Source organism: Gekko japonicus, unplaced genomic scaffold (assembly GCF_001447785.1).
Source record: "Gekko japonicus isolate JY-2015 unplaced genomic scaffold, Gekko_japonicus_V1.1 scaffold2313, whole genome shotgun sequence".
Lineage (NCBI taxonomy): Eukaryota > Metazoa > Chordata > Lepidosauria > Squamata > Gekkonidae > Gekko > Gekko japonicus.
The window spans coordinates 23995-49276 of NW_015169854.1; the positions used below are offsets into that span (position 1 = coordinate 23995).

Here is a 25282-nt window from a genome sequence, read left to right on the forward strand (position 1 = left end):
TGTCAGAAGGCAACCCCCACCGCTCAGGCTCCACTGACTGTTTTGGATTGCTAGCTATGGGGGGGGGGGACGTGCAGATCTGTCCTCATAGAGGAGGGAGAGCTTGTACCTGAATAAAACTTGGTCTTAAAGGTGCCACTGGACTGTCTTGGACCAGGGGGCTGAAAGGAGCTCTGCAGCTTACCTGGCTGCTTCTTGCTCTGACTGAGGGCTGCTGGGAGCAGTGGGTGGGGCTCCTGCAGGAAATGACCCCTGACTAGGACAGATCTCATTTTAAATACACCTATTTAAGCTGTGATAATTGCTGCTAACAAGGAATATTCCTGACCTTCCAACCCAAAAAAGAGGACATTTTCATCAGTTTTTTTTTTTTTAAAAAAGAGCCCAAATGAGGACGGACACCAAAAAGAGGGAGGACATTTCTAAAGAAATACAACGCCCCTGAACAGGTACAGGTCGATTCTACACGCGTGAAAAATTTCTGCACAGAGGAGGAAAAGCAGGCACGAGACTGACGCGCCGCCGTTTCACACGCTGCAGAAAAAAATGCTTAGATGTCAGACCTGTGGCTAGCCACGTGCAACCCGTAAAGCCCAACCCAGGTGACTCTTCCCAAAAACTGCAGTTCCCATGCATGAAAGCTGCAGTTAGCAGGGCCTCGAGCGTGTGTTTTCTCCCCCTCTGAGCTGGTACAAAGTTGTCTCGCCCTATCCATACAACCGCACCAGCCATGAAAGTGAAAAACAGCATCCTCGTTTATTGCCGAAGTCATCTCAATAGACTCGCGACAGAGGGGCAACACCGCCTGGGCCCATCCGCCCCTTCTTTCCCTCCCCTCCCGGGCCCTGGCAATCGCCGATGGCTTCCCATCAAGGTAACGCGTGTAGACCGTTACGCTATACGCGTGCTAGCTGCAAGCAGCGCGTCGTAACGTGTGAGCCTGCTCGTCAGTCTCCTGCCGCCTTTTCCATATGCACGTGTTAGTTAGTTGCAACTCGGAAAGGAAAGTTAGCATTTTTTTTAACAACGTGCGAATGGGGCGCCCGATCCATCACGTGTCTCCTCCTCCTCCCCTCCATCCTCGCTCTTTTCTTCCTTCGCCCCCCCCCCTTCTTACCGCCCTACCTTTCCTGCCTCTTTTGGATCTCTCCCCCCACCCCCTTCCCTTTTTCCCCATCTGGAACAGATTACTCTCTCTGGGAAAGGAACTTTCAGCCGCGCTCAGGAAATTCCAGCCAAGGGTTGGGCTTGCCAGATTTTTGGAGGCAGCGGGGGGCGGCTTCTTCTGCATCACATTTCCCTTTCCGCTCCAGCAGCCGCCCCTTGCCCATCCACGCCGCCTTCTCTCCACCGGCGTCCTCTCGGCGCGAGCAGCCTCCCCGCCGTCCCTTCCTCCGCTCTCCCCCGGTCTCTCTTTAAGAACCGGCCAGGAGGGCGAAGCGGGGACGCCTGGGCGGGGCCTGAGGCACGCCCCTCCCTCCGCCGCGGTTGGCGTGCCAGGAAAAGTGGGAGCGAAGTTTTTAGTGCAACGCGGAGAGGCGCTGGGAGTGGATGGAGTCGCGCTGGAGGGCGAACCGGGAGGAGGAGGGCGGTAAGGAACGGGCGCCGGGGTGGCAGCGATGGGGCAGAGCGGAGGCCGGGGGTCTCGGCATCACCAGGGCGCCGGGGTTCTTTGGGAGGGTCGTGTCGCCTAGTGGGTTGGGACCGGGGCCCTTTTGGATGCGCCGAACCTGGTAGCCGGGATCCCTGGTCCCTTGGGCAGAGGGGGCTCGTGGATTCTCCTGGAAAGGGGCTCAGGGGGAAGCCAGGTTGCGTTCGGTGGGAACTCGCCGGGATTCTCTCCGAAAAGGAGTGTGGCTTCATAGCGGGCTGGGATGGAGAATTTGAGACTACGGAGGCTGTGGCTGTCCGGGATTATCTGGGCGACCCGAAAGAGGAGGGTTTGGGGCCAGTGTTCCCTCTAAGCTGAGTTAGTGTGAGCTGGCTCACAGTTTTTTTAGCCTCCAGCTCACAGATTTTTGTCTTGGCTCAGGAAGGAGGGCTCCAGAGCAAACTGATTGGTGCAGTAGCCAAACAGTTTGCTCACAACTTGAATGCCAGGAGCTCACAAAGTAGGATTTTTGCTCACAAGACTCCACAGCTTAGAGGGAACGTTGGTTTGGGCCCCGTCCTTGGCAGCCAAGGGGAGTTTGAGGGTTCTGTCTCTTGATGGAGCTGCGAGCCAAGAGGATATGGGCAAGAGGGCGTAAGAGCTGATCAGGAACCCGCCAGGAAGACTGACACCCAGTCCGAGAAGAGGAAATAGATAGGAGAGGAGGCAGGGGGAGGCGAACGGGGATCTTCTGTGCCGGTGTGTTTGGGGAAGAGTGTCCACGCCCCTGCAAGGGAACCTGAGTGTGAGCGTCAGGAGAGGGTCTTCCAGCGTCTGCTTCCAGTATCGGAAAGTGAGCAGGGATGTAGGTTGTAGATCTTGGGTATGTAGATTTGAAATGGCCGTGTGGGTGAGCTGGGGAGTGGATCGATGCCACCTAGAAGACTGAGGGTATTGTGTGCACACGAGTGAGTTGTGCAACCCTGCGCACGTGTGGGCAAGCATGTCCAATTAAGGCAAACTGGCAGACCGCCTCATGCTTCTAGAGTAATGTGCTATTGGTGTGCAGATCTCTGGGGTTTTGCTGTAACTTCTTGCATGCCCATGGAGAATAGTCTGATTTTTGTGTGTGCGCTTGGCAGAGCCCATCCGCTTTCCCGGGCGAAACCTGCCCTGTCGGGGCACAGGCCCGCACTGTCCCAGCCGCGCCTTTGAGGATCACATGGCAGGAGGCATGTTCCAAGAGTGTTCCACATCTCCAGGGCAGCAAGAGGGGGCAGGGCCCCATGTTATATAAACCTGGGAGCCGTCACTGGTGTAGGCCTGTGATTGAATTGTATCATGTGATATTTTTTCCCCCTCTTTCCTGCTGGCCTAGTTGATTGATTCCCCACCCCCCCTTTCTGTTTGCTGGTGTGGCCGCTAACTTTGTTTGCTGAAAAGGCAAACTGGTGTCTTGTATGTATATTCAACTGTTTGCATACTTTATTCCTGGCTTACTACCACCGTGAGCTAGACCATGTTCCTTTCCCAGACAAAACAGAGATCCTGTTTCTCAGCCCCCTTCTGCTCTTTGTATATGAACATAAGAAAGGAGCCATTGTTTCGGACTTTTGTTCCCTCTCCTCCAGCATCCTGTTTCCGAGAGTGGAGCCAGATCCCTCTGTGTGCGAAAGGCGACTCCCAGTTGTTTGTCTCCCAGTGTACTAAGGTATATTGCCTCTGAACATGGAGGTTCCATTAGTCCAGCATAGCAAAAAAGCTGTTGATTTGGTTTATACTCACACACGTAGCAGGCATTGTGGTTTAGCAGCATGGCATGCAGTGAAAATATCTCATTTGTTAGCCGTTTAATACTTGAGGAGAGTGTCCCGGAGGAGGGGCACTGTTATTCGAATTTCCCCTCTGCACAGATAAGGCAAGCGGAGGCCGAGAAAATAACTTCTTTTAAGGCATTCAGCAAACCTTTGAGCAAGCCCAGGGCTGAACATGTGACATGGTCCGTGAACACCCTGCATTATAAAGCTACACAAGGAGCGTAAGTGTGATCTTCATGTGAGGCCCCCCCACCGTGACCAGACCTCCCTCCAGAAGGCCTGGCTTCTCTCTCCAGCATCCAGACTCTTCTTGCTCAACCCTCCTCCTGCAGGGCCTTGTCCCCTTTAAGCATCTGGACAAAACGTTGGGTACTGCTGTTTGTTTAGGTACTTCTGCCCAGCTTTCTTTCAATGGGGACCCAGCATCCAGACTCTTCTTGCTCAACCCCCCTCCTGCAGGGCCTTGTTCCCTGTAAGCATCTGGACAAAACGTTGGGTATCCCCAAAAGGTCCCCTTCTCCATTTTACTATTGCAACAGCCCGGTAAGGTAGGCTGGGCTTTGAGAGTGACTGGCCCAACGTTACCCAGCAACCTTCCACGGTAGAGTGGGGATTCGAACCTGGATCTTCAAGATCCCAGTGCTATCTAGATGCCCCTTTTGGTCTGATCTAGCAAGGTGGGGCAGGCTAGCCATTCTTCAGTAGGGAAGTGCCTGGCGTGCGCTTCCGTGGAGGATGAGTGGGAGCGAGTGGAGAAAAGCCGGGCCCCTGCAGTGTTGGCTGTCTCGCGGTCATTGTCATTGCCAAGGGGCTGAGCCGAGCAGGCCCTCCAGCAGCCCGGGGGCCTGTGGCTCAGCTTATTCCGGGGCTCTCATCCCAGTCCCTGTTTGACCGTGGGCTGCTCATGCCCTCGCAGCCTAACCTACCTCACAGGGTTGTTGGGGGGATAAAACGGAAGAGAGGGAAATGACGTAAGCTGCTTTGGGTCCCTGCTGCAGAGAAAGGAAGGGTATAAATAAAAATTAACACATTAAATTAAAAAAGCAAAATAAACTCACTTAGTTGTTGTTGATTGCATACAGGGAAGTCAGTTCACTAAATGAATATTCACAATCCCCATGCTCGGGTAGTTATGTATAATTATGTACACATGTGTGGCATCGCTCATTCCACTTGCGCAAGGCTGCCCTTTTGCATTTCCTTTGCATTTCCTTGGCCCAGCCCTTTTCTGTACTGAAAGGAAGCCTAAAAATGCCTTGCTGGAATGCTGCCGCCTTCTTTCCCTGCTCATCCCCCACCTCTTTCCATCTCCTTCAAGCTGAAGATTGTAAGATGCTTGGGGCAGGGACCCCGTTCTTTTGCTCTTTGTAAAGCTCCACGCACACGGATGGTGCGTACACAGAGTTAATGGCATATCTAGACAGAACCGACTTGTGGCTGTAGGTGGGGTTGCCAACCTCCAGGTAGTGGCTGGAGACCTCCCAGAATTACAGCTGGTCGCCAGAGAATAGAGATCAGTTCCCTTGGAGAACACGGCTGCTTTGGAAGATGGACTCTGTGGCATTGCATCCTGCTGCGTTCCATCCCCAGGCCCACCTCCAAAATCTCCTGGTATTTGCCAACCCAGCCCTGGAAACCCTAGTTAACCTCCCTGCATAGGCGCATTGTAGGCTCTTCTCTTGTGATGACTTTCCCACTTCTAATCCTGCCCTTCTTCTCTATTCAAGCCTGCTCCATCCAGTGAGGGGCATTTCCCAGACAGCAGGAGCCGCTTTATAGTGTCCGGTGAGTTATAGTGTCAGTGAGTCACGTTGCAGCCTGTCATCTTGCTGACTCACTAGTGTGTGTGTGTGTGGGGGGGGATAGAAAGTAAACATTTTAGATAACAGCTAAGATCTTGATAGCAGAAGCATCCATGGGTGGAAAATACCATTGGCCTTATGAAGTCAGGATTTCTTGGGTCCTCTGTTGCATACCCAAGATTATTTAAACTTGAGTGGTGTGGGCATTTTATAAAAGGGTATGTATGCCAAATTGCAGTAACTTGTAGGAGGGGAAAAAAATCAATAATTTCACTGTTTCCCCTTCCCAATATTTAATAAAGCCATTTCTGTCTTATCCTCAGTCTTCCTATTTTGTATTCCTATCCTTGATTAACGTTGGACTCTGTTCTCTAATTAACATTTTATTTTAAAAAATTCCCACACTATTTTTCTGCACCCATGGTGCATTTGTTAGATCATTTCAAACAGTTTCTTATTAGCTTTGTTGGAACAGCCCCCCCATGCCTAATGTGTGGCGTAGCCAGCAGTTTCCATGGTGTGTTCACACACACTCCCTGGGCACGCAGTTTTAGCCACAATTTTCTTACATTTTAGAACAGTTAACCATATGAGCATATGACTGTTTTCTCTGATTTATCATTCATTTAAGGAATTCATGTACACAAGATGTGGCAATCCTATCTTTTGTGAACTTTTAACAAGGAAGTTGAAAGATGTTGAAAGACGTTCTAGGACTAATCTGTCAAAGACTGTTAGCCAGGACAGCAAGAACTGGAACCTCCATGTTTAGAGGCGATGTGTCTCTGAGAGCCAGAGATCCTTACAACAAAGAAGAAGAGGTGGCTGTCACCTTAATATCCCGCTTGGAGCTTTGGTTTGTTAGGCTAGATGGCTTTCAATAATACAGTTCTCATGTGCTCATGCTTCTCATTGTGTTGATGCGGCACATTTTTAAAAAATGTTTCATCTTAAGCATTTTAAATATGTCATCTTAAGCAACACAGATAAGCACAGTCGCATACCTATCTGCCCAGATGTTCTACCACGTCTGTTCACATGTTTCAGTAGGTGTTGAAGGAGATTGTGGTCTAAGGTATGAGATGGCAAGACAGGAAGGCACAGAGCTGGTGTGGCATTGTACTAAGAGACCAGGCTGTGATCCTCATGGTTCTGTGTTCAAATTTCACCTCCTCCACAAACTCACTGGGAGGCGCTCTCCTCAGCCCTCCCCTATCTGCAATAATTTAAGGGTTATTGTAAGATTATGAGATAATATGAGAGTCCCTTGGACTGCAAGAAGATCAAATCAGTCACCTAAAAGAAATCAACCCTGACTGTTCCCTGGAAGGCCAGATAATGAAACTGAAGCTCAAATACTTTGGCCACCAAATGAGAAGGGAGCACTCACTGGAGAAGACCCTGATGCTGGGAAAGATTGAAGGTCAAAGAAGACGGGGACGGCAAAGGATGAGATGGTTAGACAGTGTCATCGATGCAACAAACATGAAATTGAGCAAACTTCAGAGGACGGCGGAAGACAGGAGGGCCTGGCGTGATCTAGTCCATGGGGTCGCGAAGAGTCGGCCTCGACAACAACATGAGATAATATATGTGACCTGTATATCAAGGGATGTACAAATGTGAGATAAGCATAATCTCCGTGGTTTGAGTTAGTGGGAGTGATGTGAGGAGAAAAATACAGGCTAGGAGGGGGGAAATGGGCTGCTTCAAGGCAGAGCGGGTGGGGCAACATTCAGGGCCAGAAATGTGCCCGTTCTGTAGTGACACTTTCACTAGGGGCCGTGGCATCACTTGAGCTGTTCCCTCTCAGGCCTCAACAAGGCCTTGGCCTGCCCTGGACAGGAGAACTAGGGTGTGAGGGGAAGGGGGTCTTGAAAGGCAGATTCCGGGGTCATGTGAGACTGACTTCACACGTGGTCATCTCTGGAGCGCATGTATTAGAGGGGGGCTGTGTTTTGAGCTGATCCTCAACTACGGGATGAGGCGAAGATATTGCTGTGGTTAGGTTAAGACTGGAGAAGGGAGGGGAAGACGACCTCCCATCTTTCCCCCTTTAAGTCTCTCGCCCCATTTTTTCCCTCTACTTTCCTGTTGTTCTTTTAAAAAAACGAGCTTTGAACCTGGTGCTGATAAATGGAGATAAAAAGGTCTTGACTGTGAGATTTATGACTGTGGAGAACGACCTCCAGCCCCTTGCCTCCCACGCCATCCCAGATCTGTCTCCCCGTCTCCGCTAATCTTGCCTCTGATCTCTCCTCCTCCTTCAGCCTGTTCATTCCCAAACTCCACTCCTTTCAATCAACCAGCCTACTCACAGTCTTCTCTGTTCATCCCCATCAATCTATCGACACTCTCAGGCCCTGCCTGTCTCCCCACCCTCGGTCTGTCCGTCTGCTCTTCGTGTGAGCTGCTTGGGAGGAGAGGCCGGCCAGTTCAGACCCCCAAAGTTCCATTTGACCCAACATTTCGTTTCCCTCCGTGGCCAACTGGTGGTCTTCAGGGAGCCCACAAGCAGGTCATGACTGTCGCCGCCAGGAACTAGTGTTCACAGCGCAATGTGGCCTCTAAGCTGTGGAGTCTTGTGAGCAGAAATTCTACTTTGTGAGCTACCGGCATTAAAGCTGTGAGCGAGTGACTTGGCGACTGCATAAATGAGCTTGCTCTGGAGCCATCCCTTCCCAAGCTAAGGCAAAAATGTGTGAGCTGGAAGCTAAAAAACTATGTGCTAGCTCACACTAACCCAGCTTAGAGGGAAGACTGTTCACAGGTATGCTGCCTCTGAACATGCAGGTTCTATTTAGCCATCACATCCATCAGCCGTGTATGCTGTATGCTAATTTGTTGCCCACCCTCTACCTATACGTATGGACTGGTAACTTCCATTTCATTCTGAAGAAGTGCATGTGCACGCAAAAGCTGATCCCTCGAATGAAACTTTGTTGGTCTTAGAGGTGCCCCACTGGACTCCAACTTTGTTCTTCTGCTTCTGGCCAACGCGGCTGCCCCACCAGATTCTGGCCAATAGCCACTGACCGCCCTAATTTCCACGCAATTTGTCTGGCGTCCTTTTAACGCTAGTAGAAACCTTTGCTACATTTTCTCACAGTGCCGTTTAAATCTTGCAAATTCATTATATGAAGACGTACTTAACTTTTGGCTGTTCAGAACCTGCTGTCAATCAATGTTATTGTGTGATCTCAAATTCTGGTGTTATGGAGCAGAAATGTTTAATAATGTATTAAAATAGTGTTATGAATTTTTGTCATCTGAAGAAGTGAGCCAGTGACTCACAAAAGCTCCAGCACTGCCACAGATTTGAAAAAAGCGTACCTTGAAAATGAAAGCTCATATTTTGGTAACTGCGGTGGCTCAAGTGGTTAAGACGCTGAACTGCAGGCTGTGGAAGGTCAGTAGTTCAGCAGTTCGAGACCCGAGTGCGCCGCATGATGGAGTGAGCTCCTGTCTCTAGTTCCAGCTTCTGCCAACCTAGTAGTTCGAAAGCAAGAAATTGCAAGTAGATAAATAGGGACCACTTCAGTGGGAAGGTAACAGCGTTCCGTGCGCCTTGGTGTTTAGTCATGCCGGCCACATGACCACGGAAACGTCTTTGGACAGCGCTGGCTCTTCGGCTTTGAAACGGAGATGAGCACCGCAACCCTAGAGTCGGATTTGACTGGCTTTCGAGCAAGAGAAACCTTTACCTTTTACCTCGAATAAGCCTTTGTTGGTCTTAAAGGTGTCACCGGACTCTAAATTTATTCTGCCACAAATTTGGTTAGTCTTTGAGGTGCTGCTGGGCTCTTCTGGTCTGTAGCCACGGTGGGGCATTTTGGGGGCAGAGCCCCCACCCACCCACAAGCCCTGCCAAACCACCTGAGGAGGCCAGACGCCCCCAGGAACCCCCACCCCTCCGTGTGCCTAGGCCAACAGCAGCAGCAACGCTGGGGAAGGAAAGGAAATCTGCCCTGCTGCTGGTGGTCCAGTTCACTCCTTGTCCAGTAGCTGTTAGGTCTAACAGCTGATCAGAGGGGAGTGAAATACAATTCAGGTTTGAAGAGCTGCAATTCATGTTTATTTTATTTTTTATTTGATGTTGTGTCTGCCCCACAAACAAAAAAATATGCCCCACAAGCAAAAAAAAACTGGCTACGGGCCTGGGGGCTCTTGCTATTTTTCTACTGCTACAGACAGGCGAACACGTCTGCCCATCTTGATGTCAAACTTCTATCGTGTAACTCCCACAACTGTAATTTAGTTCTTTGGAAAAGAAGTTCTCATTAGATTTCTAAAGAACGATATGCTAGGGCCTTTCTTTGCCCGAAAGCTACACGTTCTGATCAGAATAAACAGTGGAGAAGGAAGTGTATTCTGTACATGTGCAGAGGGATGCTTAGACGGTATATTTCACTGTAGAAATACATGATAGAGCAAGGCTCAGTACATAACAAAGTTCTTAGCTCAAATGAAGAACTGGAGGCAAGACTTAGCCTGGAAACTCTTTTCATGACAGGCAGCGTGGGGTAGTAGTGGTTAAGGTATCGGACTAGGAACTGGGAGGCCCGGGTTCGAATCCCCGCACTCTACCATGGAAAGCTACTGGGTGACTTTGGGCCAGTCAGTCTCAGCCTAACTGACCTCATAGGGTCGTTGTTGGGAGGTGAAAATGGATGACAAGAGAATGATATCCTAAGCTGCTTTGGAGAATAGTGGGGTATATTGCTGGCTAAGTAAATTTCAGTATTCATAAACCCCAGAACAGTGGCAGAAACAATCAAGAGAAGAGAGCCTTGGGGGGGGGGGACGCATTCAGGGTTCCCGCTAAGCTGAATTAGTGTGAGCTAGCTCACTGTTTTTTAGCCTCCGGCTCACACATTTTTGCCTTGGCTCAGGGATGGCTCCAGAGCAAACTAATATGTGCAGTAGCCAAATCGCTTGCTCACAACTTTCATGCCGGTAGCTCACAAAGTAGAATGTTTGCTCACAAGACTCCACAGCTTAGAGGGAACATTGGACGCATCATACCTTTCCTGCAGCCTGCACCTCGGGCTTTTGAGGGCAGGCCTCTCCCCGTGGAAATTAATTGCTGTGCCTTATCAGCTCGATCCATTTGTTTATCCCGGTCTTCAAAGCGCAGCTCTCCTGCCTCCATCGCCCTTCCTGCCTTCTCTGTTTGCATAGCTGTCAGCAGGTGCTGAGTGCCCAACAAGACACACGCTGTGTGGCAAGAGAGCTCCAAATTAAAGGGATGCAAAGCTGGGGAATGTCTGCAGCAGATGTGCTGATTTTGCATCGGTTTGCATGACGGGCACGCTTTGGACCAGTGGCCACCTTTCGGTTATCGCAGAAGTTGCACAGAACCTCCACCGCCCCTAAGGGCAATTGGGGTGCTGGGAGTAGGGGGGGGCGTCTGGGGGCTGTGAGATGAGGGAGCCTTCCATTTCCAGATGCCCATCTGCCCCCCAGACCTTTCTTTCCCCATGCTGTATTTCGGAAGTGCTCTTGCAGATGTGAAGCTGCTACCTCTGTAATACCACTACACCGCTAGTACACTACACTTTAAAACACTCAGCATTCCACAACTCAGGATACATCTGCCCGTCAGACATCACGCCAGACCCTCCTGTCTTCCGCTGTCCTCTGAAGTTGGCTCAATTTCATGTTCGTTGCATCTATGACACTGTCTAACCATCTCATCCTTTGCCGTCCCCGTCTTCTTTGACCTTCAGTCTTTCCCAGCATCAGGGTCTGGTAACCATATGAACTAAGCTCGTTATTCCTGTTTGGTCCTTGAATCTATTAAACATCTTCATTATGCCGTATGCTTATTTACTGCTCTCACCCTCTATCTATATGTCGGGACTGGTGACTTTCATTTGAATATATCTTAAGAAATGTGCATACACATGACAGCTTACACCAGGGGTGGCCAAACTGTGGCTCGGGAGCCGCATGCGGCTCTTTCACACCTATTGTGCGGCTCCTGGTAGGGCGGCTGGGGAATATCATTAGCAAACAAGTACCATTGGACAAATAAATATCATTACCAAGATCTGCTTTTACCGCTTTTGTTATTATTTTCGGCAGTCTCATTTAATGTTAATAAAAAGCAAATCTGCACATTTCCCAGTAAAAGAGTGTAATATCTGTTCAGGACTTGTGGCTCTCAAACATCTGATGTTTATTCTATGTGGCTCTTACATTAAGCAAGTTTGGCCACCCCTGGCTTATACCTTGAATAAAACCTGGTTGGTCTTAAAGGAGCCACTGTACTCAAACTTTGTCCTACTACACCTACCCCGCTCCCCCATATATCCTCCTGCGTTCCTACCCCTCTTCTGTCTTCCTTCTCCCCATCTAGCTGCCTCATGGTTTCCAATTCGATTTCCCAAATTCCAGGACCCACTGTGTGTGCCACGTCTGTTCCAAAGCCACATTTATTTTTAATGTTTGCATTAAACATTACTCTTTCGCTGTCCCCCCCCCCTTCCGCTTAGCCTCGTTTCCAAATACTCCGAATAAGTCCGGAAGTCCAGGAATGCGGGGAACTTCAGAAGACGATGCAAAAGAGTTTTGTGGGTTTGGGTGTTTTTTTTTTAAGATTCCTTTTCTCTCTCTTATTTCCTTGAGGCAATATTTGCCTTGGCTTCTAGATTCCCACCCCTCTGTTGCATTTGGGATCCTGCATCTTATTATTTTTTTTTAACCGCACGGTTTGTTCGGCTTTGCCTGAGCTCCTGACATCTTCGATTTCATCTTTTTATAATGCAGGTATAAATAAATAAAAAGATCCCGGGGCGCCACCCAAGGAGGGGAGGAGCGACGGCCGGTGACGAAGAGGCTGCAGGAAGAGAGGGAGTGCAAGAATCGGACAAATGAAAGGAGGGAAGAGGAGCAAACTTTCTGGGGATTTCTGAGAAAGGCCAGTGGACTTCCCGGACGTGGCTGGACGGAGCAGCGACAGGATCCAACTGTAGCGCCAGGAGGATATCGGCGGCGGGGGTGTGTGTGCGCTCTGTGGCTCTGCTTCTTTTGGCTCAGCCTCTTGGCAGAGGCAGCGGATCAGGGCGACTACAAAAGCAGGAAGCGAAACGGGACGGTCCTGTGAGTCACCCCCCTGAGCAGTGGAGAAGAGAAGGCTTTTCGGAAAGGTGAGTTTGGCCGGCTTGGCGGCTGGGGTGGCTTCTGGCAGGGCGCTGGGAAGGGGAGGCACGCGGCGCATCGACTCACGGATGCCGGCTGTCTGCCAGAGAGGGTGCGCATGCATGCGTCTGTCAGGGGGCTGGGTGTGTGTGTGTGTGGGGGGGGCTCAGGTGGCCCTCCTGGAAGGGGAGGAGAAATAACTCTGTGAGTGATTGGGAGCGTGGTGCTTAGGGCTCGGTGTCTCCATAAAACCTTCTAGCAAAACGGGCGTCTGGCTCCCGGTCTGTCTGGTGGGAGGAATGAGCCAGGGGTCATAAATCAGGCAATGGCTGGGCAGAAAGCGTGGGGTGGGGGTGGGGACTGTGGCTAAGCAAACAGCCCCCCCCCATCAGAGACCATTGGCACACGTTTCCCTGGGGTCCCAACACTCCTGCTTCCAGGGGAGCCCTCCCCTCCCTCTTTTCCGATTGCTCTCCCCCCAGGTGGCCTGTCCCCAAGTTCCCTCTTCTCCCCCCTCCTCTTTCCAGGGGTCCTGGCCGATGTTCCCAATGGCTGGGCAGAAAGCGTGGGGTGGGAGCTGTGACTAAGCAAACAGCCCCTCCCCATCAGAGACCATTGTATGGACGCCTTGGCACACGTTTCCCTGGGGTCCCAACGCTCCTGCTTGCAGGGGAGCCCTCCCCTCCCTCTTTTCCGATTGCTCTCCCCCCAGGTGGCCTGTCCCCAAGTTCCCTCTTCTCCCCCCTCCTCTTTCCAGGGGTCCTGGCCAATGTTCCCTCTAAGCTCTGGAGTCTTGTGAGCAAAAATTCTACTTTGTGAGCTGCCGGCATTAAAGTTGTGAGCGAGCGATCTGGCTGCTGCATAAATCAGTTTGCTCTGGAGCCCTCCTTCCTGAGCCGAGGCACAAATGTGTGAGCCGGAGGCTAAAAAACTGAGCTAGCTCACACTAACTCAGCTTAGAGGGAACACTGGTCCTGGCTCCTGGCCCACCAGATCCCACCTCCTTACCAATGATCCCCCTGCTCTGCTTTCTCCATTGTACTCTGCAAAGATTGTAAACCCCCTTCCCACGAGAGCCCCGGAACTCAAGGTACCCCAGTGCCTCGAAGCCCTGTGCCTGGTCTCTTCGCACACAGGCTGTCAACAATTCTGGCCCATCAGAGGCCGAGCAAGAGAACTGCGGAGTTATTCCCCCATGCCCACCCACCGCCAGTCATTTCCTAAACTCTTTTATCCAAAGCATTTCATTTTGGAGTGGTTTTTTTTTAATCTGGAAGGAAATTCCGTCATGGTCCTCCGGGGGCCAGGAACCATATCTGTCATCCGCAGAGCAGGGAAACGCGGAGGGGAAAGGGAACCGATATTTCTTCTCCCGGGAGGCTGCGGAGTAAGCCTTTCTGGCTCCACGCCAGGACTGAGACTCCAGCAGTCCCGGTGCTCGGCTGTTCCTCGCATCTCGCTAAGTTACTGGGCATGTGCACGTGCAATCGATGCGCACGTCTCATGTCATCCCCATGAACTTTGGTCATTGGGGATTTTGATGCGTTTCTCCCCACCCCCAACAAAAACACCTTTGCAAATAAGTGCACAAAGAGCGAGGGGGGCCGCTTCTCTTGTACTTCCTCACCCAAAGAGTGAACACTTGGAATTCACTGCCACAGGAAGTGGTGGCGGCTACAAGCATGGACGGCTTCAAAAGGGAATTAGATAAGCATATGGAGCAGAGGTCCATCAGTGGCTATTAGCCACAAGGTATAGATAGGGACTCTGGGGCAAGTGATGCTCTGTCATCTTGGTGCTTGGGGGGGTCAACAGTGGGAGGGCTTCTAATGTCCTGGCCCCACTGGTGGACCTCCTGGTGGCACTGGTGTTTCTGGCCACTGTGTGATACAGAGTGTTGGACTGGATGGGCCTTTGGCCTGATCCAACATTGGCGTCTCTTTTGTTCTCTTATGTTCTCCTGTCTGTGCCTCCTCCCTCTTTGGGACTTGGCCCATCAACCGCTTGATGGCTTTGTTATCAATCAGAGGGGTTCCTCCTTGGCCTCCACCCACAAATACCCTGGATAGCCCAGGATAGCCAGTTCTCATCAGATCTTGGAAATTAAGCAGGGTCGGCCCTGGTTAGTATTTGGATGGGAGACCTCCAAGGAACACCAGGGTCGTAGTGTGCAGGCAGGTAATAATAGCAAACCATCTCTGAACGTCTCTTGCTTTGAAAACCTTACGGGGTTGCCTTAAGTCAGCTGTTACTTGAGGGTGCTGTCTGTGGGACTGGCTTCCTCCGAAGAAGCCCTGCTTTCAGGAATTTGGCCCTTGTAAATGGGCAATCAAGAAATCTTTTACGGTGGACTTCCTGCAGTTAATGCGTCTTCTGTTGTTTTTTTTAATTGAGTTTTATGGGTTATGTTGTTGTTTTCCCACTGGCTTGGTTTCTGAGTGATTGTAATTCTTGGTCTAAGCTTTCTGTATCCTCCTTTTGAGCGTCCCAGACAGAAACAGGATGCCGGACTAGATGGACCACTGATGTGATCCAGCAGAGCCACTCTGACTGCAGGTTATGAACTTGCTAAGTAAAAATAACCATTTACATCCCACGTTCTTTTTTTTCCCCACTAGCCCATCTGCCCACACATACCTGCGCAGTAACCTAAAAGAAGAAAAAGCCACAAACGTTTGTAAAGCTTCACTGCTTGATCGCCTGGAGGCACTTCTGAACTCGCCACGGGTGATCAAGCAAGGTCTGGTATGCCTCGCAATGCCATTGCAAGAGGAGTTACACCCGTGTAAGCCCGTTGACTTAAATGGACTTAGGAGGGGATAACTCTGCGTAGGGTGGCACTTTTAGTGCCGTTTCTTTTATGTATGGAAAATGCCACGCTTCATCTGTATCCCCCCCCCACCTCTGCCCCGTGTATCTGTCACTGTTCTATTTAGTGTGTGGAATTTGGCTGCCTGTCAAGACACTTAATAAATATCCCCTGTGCTGCAATTACTAATTACAGTGTTTTCCCACTTTTCCTCCAGAGGGCTGGCCCAGGGTTATCCAGTAAGCATTGTTAAAAGAAAAAAACAACAACTGGAGACTGTGTCACTCCATTATAACGCATGCCTCCACCATTACCTTTCTTCCAAAGTGGGGCGGTGCAGGGTGGGGAGAGCCAAGCGACTCCTTCTGCATTTCCACCCCTTTCACACACACCCTCCCAAAGCCCTCTATTGATCTGACCGTTGGGTGTATTTACTTAAATTACCCATGTGTGCTGTTCTGGCATGCTGGTGCACGCACCCAATTACGTTGACAGGAGGTGGGCAGGAGTCCCCCCCCCCTTGGTATTCCCCGTCTACCTCCAGCGGGATCAGGGCAGCTATTTGTTTGGTTTATTGCAGAGCATCTTCTCAGTCCACCATGCTACTTTCAAGAATAGCAACACAGTTGGGTCTTTGGCCACAAAGAGCTTCCAGTGTTACATTATAACAGTGGTGGAAGTTAGAGGGAAGGAGTGGGTACAAGGCTGGGGGGGGGAGGTTCAGCTTGCAAAGGCGTTGCACAGAAGTTAACACTTTTGTTTGGGGTTCGAAAGCAAGAAAATTGCAAGTAGATAAATAGGGACCACTTCGGTGGGAAGGGAACAGCGTTCCGTGTGCCTCGGCGTCTAGTCATGCCGGCCACATGACCACGGAAACGTCTCCGGACAGCGCTGGCTCTTCGGCTTTGAAACGGAGATGAGCACCGCAACCCTAGAGTCGGACTCGACTGGCTTTCGAGCAAGGGAACCTTTACCTTTTTTTTACCTTGCTTGGTTTATGGTGACCCTGTAGGGTTTTCGAGGCAAGAGAAATTCAGAGGTGGGTTTTTGCCATTGCCTGCCTCTGTGTGGCAACCCTGGACGTCTTTGGTGGTCTCCCATCCAAATACTAACCAGGACCGACCCTGCTTAGCTTCCAAGATCTGACGAGATCAGGCTAGCCTGTGCCATTCAGTTCAGGGTTCCCAATCCCTGCAAACCCTGAAACAAATATTTTGGTATCTGAAGCGTTAACAGCTAGGGTCCTGGCAATGGAACCTTCCTGCATTCTACAGTGAAGGGAGTGTTGCCTACAGGAGAGGATTCTGGGAGACAGGGCTCCTGGGCCCTTTCCCCACCTCCTGCCAAGCCAGGTTTCTTTTCCCTACCACCCACTGCTGACTCGGCTTTCCCTCCCCCCTTTCCCCACTCCCGTCAGCACGTTTGATCTCTGTGGCAGGGAGAAACGCGGCTGGGTTTTCTTCTTGCTTTGCCTCCCGCCCCGCCTTCCTTGGGGGCCCCCCACATACACTTGCCCTGATCGTGACTCCTGCCCCCAACGGTAGTACCGGTAGTATGTCATTCCTGTGAAAAGTGACTCATCTCAAGCTGTTAGATCATCCTACCACAGGGACAGTTCTGTAGTATGGGGCATATTTGGGGGAGGTGAGAGACCCCCTGGGCAGTGTTCCCTCTAAGCTGAGTTAGTGTGAGTTAGCTCACAGTTTTCTAGCCTCCGGCTCACACATTTTTGTCCTAGCTCAGGAAGGAGGGCTCCAGAGCAAACTGATTTATGGAGTAGCCGAATCGCTCGCTCGCCGCTTTAATGCCAGTAGCTCACAAAGTCGAATTTTTGCTCACAAGACTCCACAGCTTAGAGGGAGCATTGCCCCCGGGGTGTAGGGGGTGTTTGTCTGTGGTTGCCAGCTTCTAGGCGGAGCCTGGAGATCTCCCAACATTACAACTGGTCTCCCGATGACCAAGACCAGTTCCCTTGGAGGGGAAATGGCTGCTTTGGAGGGTGGACCCTGGGGCATCACCTCCTTGCTGAACTGCCCTCCCCGGTCTCCCAAGAGCTGGCAATTCCAACAGGGAGGCCCTCAGCCTTCTTTCTGGCCCCTGACGCTCTCTGTTCTTGGGGTGATAGCAGAGGAGCACAGGAATCGGCAACGAAACTTTGCTCCTCTCTCAGCAGATTTCCAGTGTCCCCCCCCCCCATTCAAATGCCCGAGGGCTCTCTCTCTCCCTCCTCCTCCTCCTTTATGCCCTGGAACATCCTGCAGCCCAGGCCTCACAGCAACCTCCGTGTTCCTCCGTTTGGGGAACCGGTTAAACGAGCTGTTAGGCTGCGGACTCGACTCCGTGAGTGGGTGCAGGACAGCCCAGGCAGGGGCAAGGGAAGTTCTTCCCGGCGTTCATTCCTTTTGACGTGTGGCAAAATCTGCAATCTCAGCTGGGTTCCTAAAGGGACAAGCACCCCCGCCAAGTGCCGTTCTCCTTGGCTCCTTGTGATGTGGGAGTCTTGAGTTCAAGTCTCTGCTGGCCCCTGAAGCTCTCTCGGTAGCCTCGGAGCCACACTCGTCGCCTAACCTACCTCTCGGGATTGTTGTGGTGATAAAATGGGACGGACCCGTGCTCAGCATCCTGGCCTCCTTGGAGGAAGGGTGGGGGATGCATTTTTAATGGGAGAATTCTTTAAGCGATAAGCTGGAGGGCAGGGCACGCTTTGTTTTTGCCTTTTTCGTTTTCCTGCAGCACCCAGCAATTTTCGGCGCTTGATAAATAATAAAACACGCCAGCCAGTCAGAGACGAAAGCCGGCTTCTGAATCAGTTTGCTTAATTTAAGGCAGTGGCGCTCATTTGCAAAGGGCTTCTCTGCAGTCCTCCTGTTTGCCTCAGCGACAGTCCTGCGAGGCGGGGTCACGGCGGCGGCGGTTCCCGTTTTGCAGACTGAGCAGCTGAGGCCGGTGGGAGAGTGACTGTTGGAAAATGTATGTGCGGGTGTGAGATAATGACTTGCCGAATAATGAATTAGCAGCCTAGATCTCCCGGATCCCAGCTGGCTTTAATGGGAAGACTGCTCCCTGGTCCCCTTCTCACCTGTCTCTCGCTTTCTCCCCAGATGCCCATCCTCAAGCAGTCCCCCGTCTCCCACTCCAAGAAGCGGCCCCGTCTGGACCGGGCCATGATCAGCGCCCCTTTGGGGGACTTCCGGCACACGATGCACATCGGTCGGGGCGGAGATGCTTTTGGGGACACGTCTTTCCTCAGCAGCCATGGGGGCTCCAAGTCCAACGGGCTGGCCTCAGACGTCTCCGGGTCTCCAGAGCGCCTGTCTCTTTCTGGGGCGGATTCTGGCCCCTTCGAACTGCTGTCTCCCCCGGGTAGGGGGAATGGAGTAATCCAGAGCCCGGCGACTTCGACCCCTGAGGGGAGCTACAAGGTACGGCAGGGCCCGGAAATGGCCGAGCACCAGCCACAGGCGCCCTCTAATGGAGCAGGCTGGGACCTGCATCAGAAGGTCTCCTTGGAGACCCCCACCTTGGAGTACGGGGAGTCCCTGCTCTCCTTCCAGCTGGATCTCGGCCCTTCTATCCTGGATGAGGTGCTGGGAGTGATGGACAGAGACTGGGACAGCCTCAAGGACCTGGACCAGGTCCCAGTGAGGAGCGAAAGCCTGAGCCCAGTGGGACACCACTTCCACCATGCTGTTGACGACGAGGACGACGACGAGGACGACGAGGACATGGGGCAGGGATACAGCTTTGAGGATGAGCAGGATGAAGAGATCGGGCTATAGGCAGGGGGAGGGACGCCGGTCTGTCTCTCCTTGGCTTCTCACCTCCCCTCCCCCCGAAACACTCCTCTCTGCAGAGTTTCCCAGTAGTGGGCCGCCGGCCGCCCATGGGCCAAGCCTGCCCTGCAGACGACCGCCGGTTGGCCTGCCGCTTCTCTTTGGCCCTCCAAGAAGCCTTTTAGCTTTACACCTCTCCTAGCTGACTTCAAGAGGAAGGCGGACGGAGGCACGCAGGCTGCCCTCCCCCACCGTGACTGCCGCAGTCTCCCGTTTGAGGAAAGGCATCGAGCCGGTCTCTGATCTCCAAGTCTGGCGATGGCAATTGAAAGGGAAAAGGGAAAGGGACTTGGCTTCTCAGTCTGGAGATTGGTCTTCGGGCCGGCCAAGGGATAATGTTACAGACTGAACACTAGCTCTGAAAAACAGGGTTGCAGCGCATGCCCAGTAGCGCTTGCCCTTTCCCTCCATGTCTCGTATTCCCCCATGATGCCTGGGATGGTATAAACTCTTCCGTGTATGTGGTGTTGGCACCTGTGGAGAAACGCATCTCGGTTTCTAGCCACCTCGTGTCTGTAGAGCAGATGAAGTGGCGCAGCAGTCGACAAGCTGAAGAAACCCTCCGCGCCTCTGTCTTCTCATCTGGCCTTTGGTCTCTCGGGGCTTCCATCCTTTACGCCCCACCAGGACAGAGGTTCTGTTTTACTCGGCTGCTGGTCATTCTAGTCTAGCCGGGGAACAGTTTGGGTAGAGAGATGGGAGGCAGGGACAGAGGGGCAGTCTGTGGTGTGGAAATAGCTCAGCAGCAAGAATAGCAGCCCCCCGTTGCTTCGGCCGGGCCCAAGACAAGTGACCCTTGTGCTATAACCGGGGGCTCAGCTTGGCTTGTTGCTCTCTGCCAGCTGTCCTTCCCGGTAGCAGCATACCTGGAACTTTGTCAGTAAGCTGAAGGGACAACCTGCCCCTGGATGGATGGTGTAATAACTTATGCGCTGGGAAAGGAAACGATGGGCAGATAGGAAAGATCCCTTCGTTTATCTCTTTGTCAGTCTCCATCTAACTACCCTTCTGTTTCCCTACCTAATATCTACTGGACTGGACTGGGTAGCCATTCACCCGTCTTCTAATCTGTGTCCCCCATCTTCGCACCCACCTGTGTCTGTCTGTCCAGGCACCCATTCATGGGTTGAAGGGAAGGCAGAGAGAGCCTCTTTTCAGGCTGCGGCTGTACTGCCAGCACTGCAAGGCCTCCCTTGCTGTGAGATTCGCACTCTGCTCTAATGTAAAATCAAAAGGCAGAGAGAGCCTCTTTTCAGGCTGCAGCTGTACTGCCAGCACTGCTGTGGGATTCGCACTCTGCTCTAATGTAAAATCGAAGGGGAGGAAGACGGGGGAGGAAGATGCTAAGGAATTCTGAGAGGAGGAAGTTGAGGGAAATGGCTTGCTTTTGGGTGAAGGCAAACACGGGAGGCGCTTCCTTGTTTATGTTCCGAGGGAGGCCGTCAAGAGAGGATTGGGTGGGTGCGTGAATGAATTAAGGGTGTTTTTGGGCATAATGTGACCTGATTGCTGGGCAGGTCTGTAAGTAAGTTGGCCTAGTACATTTGAGTTTTAAAAAAAAATCTCCTCCAGGCTAGGTAGGAAGGGAACCTTTAGTAAATTGGAAGGAATTTCTTCCTCCTCCTCTCCCCCCCCACCCGCTTCAACCCATCAGTGTTCCACAAATGACTAACACAAGTATGTTTGGGCAGAGTGGCTAGTAACATTTTACCGAGGGCTAGTCACTTTTGTAGACTTATTCGCAGAGGGGAAAACCGGGAATGAAATAACTGGCTGGAGGAATAACATACTTCCCCCCCCCCCCAGAAGCTGTGCTGCAACCCAGGTGAGTGATTGAGTTGACCAGAGTTGCCTCGGCGGACCGCGCCTCTATCCGGCGGGAACTGGACGGCATTCTGAATGGGCTTCTTCAAGCCAAGTGCCGTTTAGGAGACTCACTAGAGATGAGGATGAACTGTCAGGGAGCTCACCGGCTCATACTGGACAACAGACCCTTTTGAAAGCTGTGATTCCAGAGCCCCCCATTCATCAACCTAAACCGTCTGTCCTTCTGCCCTTTGGTTATCCTCTGCCTCTTGTTAGAACGACATTCCTTGAAACACACAGACGCACCAGCCTTTAAACGTCTCTGGACCTGTCTGCACCAATCCCACTGACAGATACTCCTTTCAACTCTGGGTGCCTCCAAGTCCGCACGTCTCTGGAGGAGGCAACTGATAAGCCATTGGGAGGTCCACCCACCCGTTTCTCCCACATCAGCAATGTCTCCCGAGTTACCCTTCTCGCTCCTCCCTTGGTGCCATGGCTGGCTTCCTCCCTCCCCTGCGCTTCCTTATCCATCCGGCTTCAGCTGTAGTGTGATACCTAACCACTGCATCACCGAGGAATTTAGTTACCCTTTAACACAGTTCCTACCGACCAGGTGGTTTGGGGAAAGTGGGTTGCTCCCTGGCTCCTTTGTTGTGTGCTTACAGAGGGGGGATCTAATCTATCTTAGGGGTTTTCCCTTTTGTGTACTTATTGCAGATTTTGTTAAGCCAAACTGAAGAACGTCTGATGGTAAAATACACGGGCAGGCATTTAACCACTGCAAAAATAACTCGTTTCTGTTTGCCCAGCTGGGCTTTGGCCTCTTTCTCCTCCTGTCCGTCCTGAATAATAGGGGCAAAGCTTTAAATATCTTGGAAGGGTGGTCCTGAGCAGTGTTCCCTCTAAGCTGAGTTAGTGTGAGGTAGCTCACAGTTTTTCAGCCTCCGGCTCACACATTTTTTTTTGTCTTAGCTCAGGAAGGATGGCTCCAGAGCAAGCTAATTTATGCACTAGCCATATTGCTTGCTCACAACTTTAATGCCTGTAGCTCACAAAGTAGAGTTTTTGCTCACAAGACCCCACAGCTTAGCGGGAACATTGGTCCTGAGTAATGTTATCACCACAGATTTTTGTCGTTAACTTGTCCTGTCTATGCATGGCAAGCCTTTGATACGGCGCAGGGCCTTTTGCCCTACCCAGATCAGTTTTGTAAGTGAGACCTGACGGGGTTGGAATCAGCAGTTTTGATCCTGTTGAAAGCAGAGCATAACTTCCGTCAGGGGAGTGGCAGGAAGGTTTGATTTATTATAGTATCCGCATGTTGTGTTCTCTGCAGTCAAGAGTGGAATCTGGAATGTTGGGGAGAAAGGTTACCGAGAGGGGAACTGGTTGTGTAGTAGGTTGTGGTGGGGAATCCAGGACAGTTGGAGGTCCTTTGTTGTTTACGAAAGGAAGGGCCTTCACTGGCTAAGGCAGGTCAAAAGCTTATCCCAGTGGGACTTTCCACAAAGGGAGTCGACCAGAGCCAGTGAGCCTGGGAAACAGACTCCTGATGGATGCTCCAAAACATTCGTGCTGAGCCTACATTGGCTGTAGGCAGGCTGTACTTGAGGTTCCACCACCATTTTCTTTTGCTGCTGTTAAGATATCTTAAGAAGAGGGAGTAGGGGGGAGAGAAGCGGACCTATGAGAAATAAAACGTTGGCTTTCCCCCAATGCAAGTTTGGATTCGAGCGCCCCCACATTTGTGTGCTCTAAAAGGAGCCAGGGAGTCTTCTAAGCAGAGAGCTAGGATTCCCGTGAAGGGCCAGTGTGTGAGCGAACAAGACAATTGGTGAGGATTAATAGTGGGGGGGGGGCGACCCCGGTGTATCTCCTATTTTATGCTCTACCCTATTATGTCGAGAGGTGGTGCACAGTAGTGGCTAAGAGGCCGAAGCCCTTGTTCGAATCTCTGCCAAGCCACTTCTAGCCTTGGTGTAGCCCATTAGCAGTATGGGGTGAAAAATTCCTACCCTGCACGATCTCTGCAAGGATTCCAAGAAGCAGACGTGTACGTGAGGCTCCTTAAATGCTCGGAATGCTGCAAATGCTAAAGTATTATGCTGTCTCAGCAGTTGTCCTTTTCTCTCCCTGTGTCGACTGTCTTTAAACCAGGAAAGGTGGACGCAGTTTCCTTCTGCAGGGGGTTGTGCTTCTCCCCCTCTTGATACGCTGAAGCTGTTTGAAGTAAGCATCGAGGAGGTCCAGCCACTGACTAGGGTTGCCAGCTCTGGGTTGGGAGATTCCGGGGGCAGCCCAGGAGGAAGGGGGCCCAGAAGAAACACAAGGGGGCCAGGCCCCCTGGGCCCCGTGTTAGCTGCGGGCCAGGGGTGGAGGCTGGGGAGGGCGGGGTTTGAGGCTGGGGGAAGGGGAAGGGGAGGACCCCTCCGTAGGATAGGATGCCATAGAGTCTACCCTCAAACCCAGCCGTTTTCTCCATGGGGAACTGATCTGTGATCAGGAGATTAGTTGTAATTCTGGGTGATCTCCAGGCCCTGCCTGAGTGTTGGCAACTCCCCCCCCCACTGTGAAGTAAATTGGGGTTGAGTTCTGATCACCATTCCCTGGGAAGGGTGGCCACCCCTCTCTCTGTGTTGTCATTTATCTCCTTCCCCCTCTAAGCTCAGAACCTCTGATTCCTCTGTCCCTTTGTGACCTTGATGGTCCCTTGCAACAAGACGGTCCTCTTATGTATATCTATTATTTTGTAATAGCTCATTTTATGGATTCCTATGTATAAAAATGTCTATCATCCATCCCCCCCCCCCCCGATCATGTTAATTTTCATTCTGGTAGCAGAATGTTCGAATGGTGACCAAAGTGTTCAATATTTCTTGTAATTAAAAGCAAATTTAGTTTCAGTGGCTTCTGCCCCTTTCTTTCTCCCCATCTGGGTATCCACGTTTCTTGCCGCGCTTCCAGGCAAAGGGGTTTTTTTTGGGTTAATGATCCTCTGAATCAGCACTGGACACCCATGCCGCAGCTCGCAGGCCGTCCGCCTAGACGACGGCGGTCAGTGTTGGTGGCCCTGTACTGTCTACACCCAAGTAGCCCGGGATTCCAGAGCACGAGCCATCCAGTCAAAAGTGGCAAGGAGGCACCTGGTGGCACCTTGAAGACTAGCAGATTGTTTATGGTAGTGTGTAATGAAGTGCTGGGACGGCAGATCGCTCCAAGCCCCTTTTGCATAATGCGTCCATGTTTATTTCTGCAGGGTGGCAAGGGCGTGAGTCTAATGTGTGCAGCCCGAGTCTAATGTATGCAGCCCGGCAAAAATGCCCTTGCTCCAATGTGGGTTGTTTTTGGTGGGGGTTTTTTGGAATCACCTCTCACCATCTCCTCCTGCCGTTCCTGTACAATGGGTGGGTTTTGTTTTTTTAAAGTGTCAGCAAGAAGTTGGGAGGAAATCTCTCGAGGGACGTCACCGCCGCTGACTTGGCTGCATCCCTGGTGGCATGGAAGCCATTTTGTGCTACCCAGGTCTCTGGTAAGTGAAATACGGCAGTAGGCATGGGAGGATTCTTGTCTCTTTGATGCCGCCACAGAGATAGTGAGTCATGCGCTCTCCTTTAAAGCAGAGTGTTATCTTCACAGGCAGGGCGGGGAGATCTGGGGTTTCTTTCGTTTAATCTTTCGTTTCAATATATTATTCCCAGCAGAGCTTTTTTTGGTAGAAAAAGCCTAGCAGGAACTCATTAGCATAATAGGCCACACCCAACAGCAGAAACTCATTAGCATTAGGCCACACCCCGACAGTGCAGCTCAGTAGCATATTAGGCCACACCCCTGCCTTCCCTTAACTTGCCTGGACGCCCCGCAGCTGCGGGGAGCCCGGAGAAGCAGGCCTTTGGACAGGCCAGGGGAGGCCTTTAAATCCCTCCCTGATCCTTCCAGCCCCCCCTGGTCTGCCAGCCTCGGAGTCGCGGGGGGTGTGTGTCTCGCTCTCCAGGCCTTCCCTCTGTAGTCATGAACGCAGAAGTTTTGGCTGTAGTGGGCATGGAGCCGGAACTCCGTTCCCGTGCGTTCCTGCCCAAAAGTAGCCCTGATTCCCAGCAGCAAGGAGACGCATTGTTCATCCTGTCAGGGGTCCTCCTTCCTTCGCTCCCCCTCCCAGTCTGGCACTACCAATATTGGGAAGCCCCCTTTGATTATGAAGAGTGAAGCAGAAATGGCTGCAGAGAGAGAACTGGAATACATGCTCCAGAATACATGCTCCAGAATGGCCCAAGACACCTTTGCTGCAAACGATTCTCAGTAGCTTCAGTTTAGATTCTTGGGGACAGTGTCAAAGAAGGGATGGAGATGCACGCTGTCCCATAGGAAGATAAGAGACGCCAATGTTGGATCAGGCCAAAGGCCCATCCAGTCCAACACTCTGTGTTACACAGTGGCCAGAAAGACCAGGTGCCATCAGGAGGTCCACCAGTGGGGCCAGG

The 25282-nt window shown here is 51.7% G+C and overlaps 1 protein-coding gene across 1 annotated transcript; it reads left to right on the forward strand.

Annotated features, from left to right (window-relative positions):
* The first annotated feature begins 1324 nt into the window (after positions 1-1324).
* CDC42EP5 (CDC42 effector protein 5) lies at positions 1325-19733 on the forward strand. The gene is made up of 3 exons (XM_015417374.1): positions 1325-1591; positions 11982-12361; positions 18264-19733. The coding sequence occupies exon 3, from the start codon at positions 18264-18266 to the stop codon at positions 18939-18941; it is 678 nt and encodes a 225-aa protein (XP_015272860.1). The 5' UTR covers positions 1325-1591; positions 11982-12361; the 3' UTR covers positions 18942-19733.
* Positions 19734-25282: the final 5549 nt, after the last annotated feature.

Bases quoted from the DNA above. Each gene is read 5' to 3' on its own strand.
- CDC42EP5 (XM_015417374.1), top strand. From the start codon at position 18,264: ATGCCCATCCTCAAGCAGTCCCCCGTCTCCCACTCCAAGAAGCGGCCC.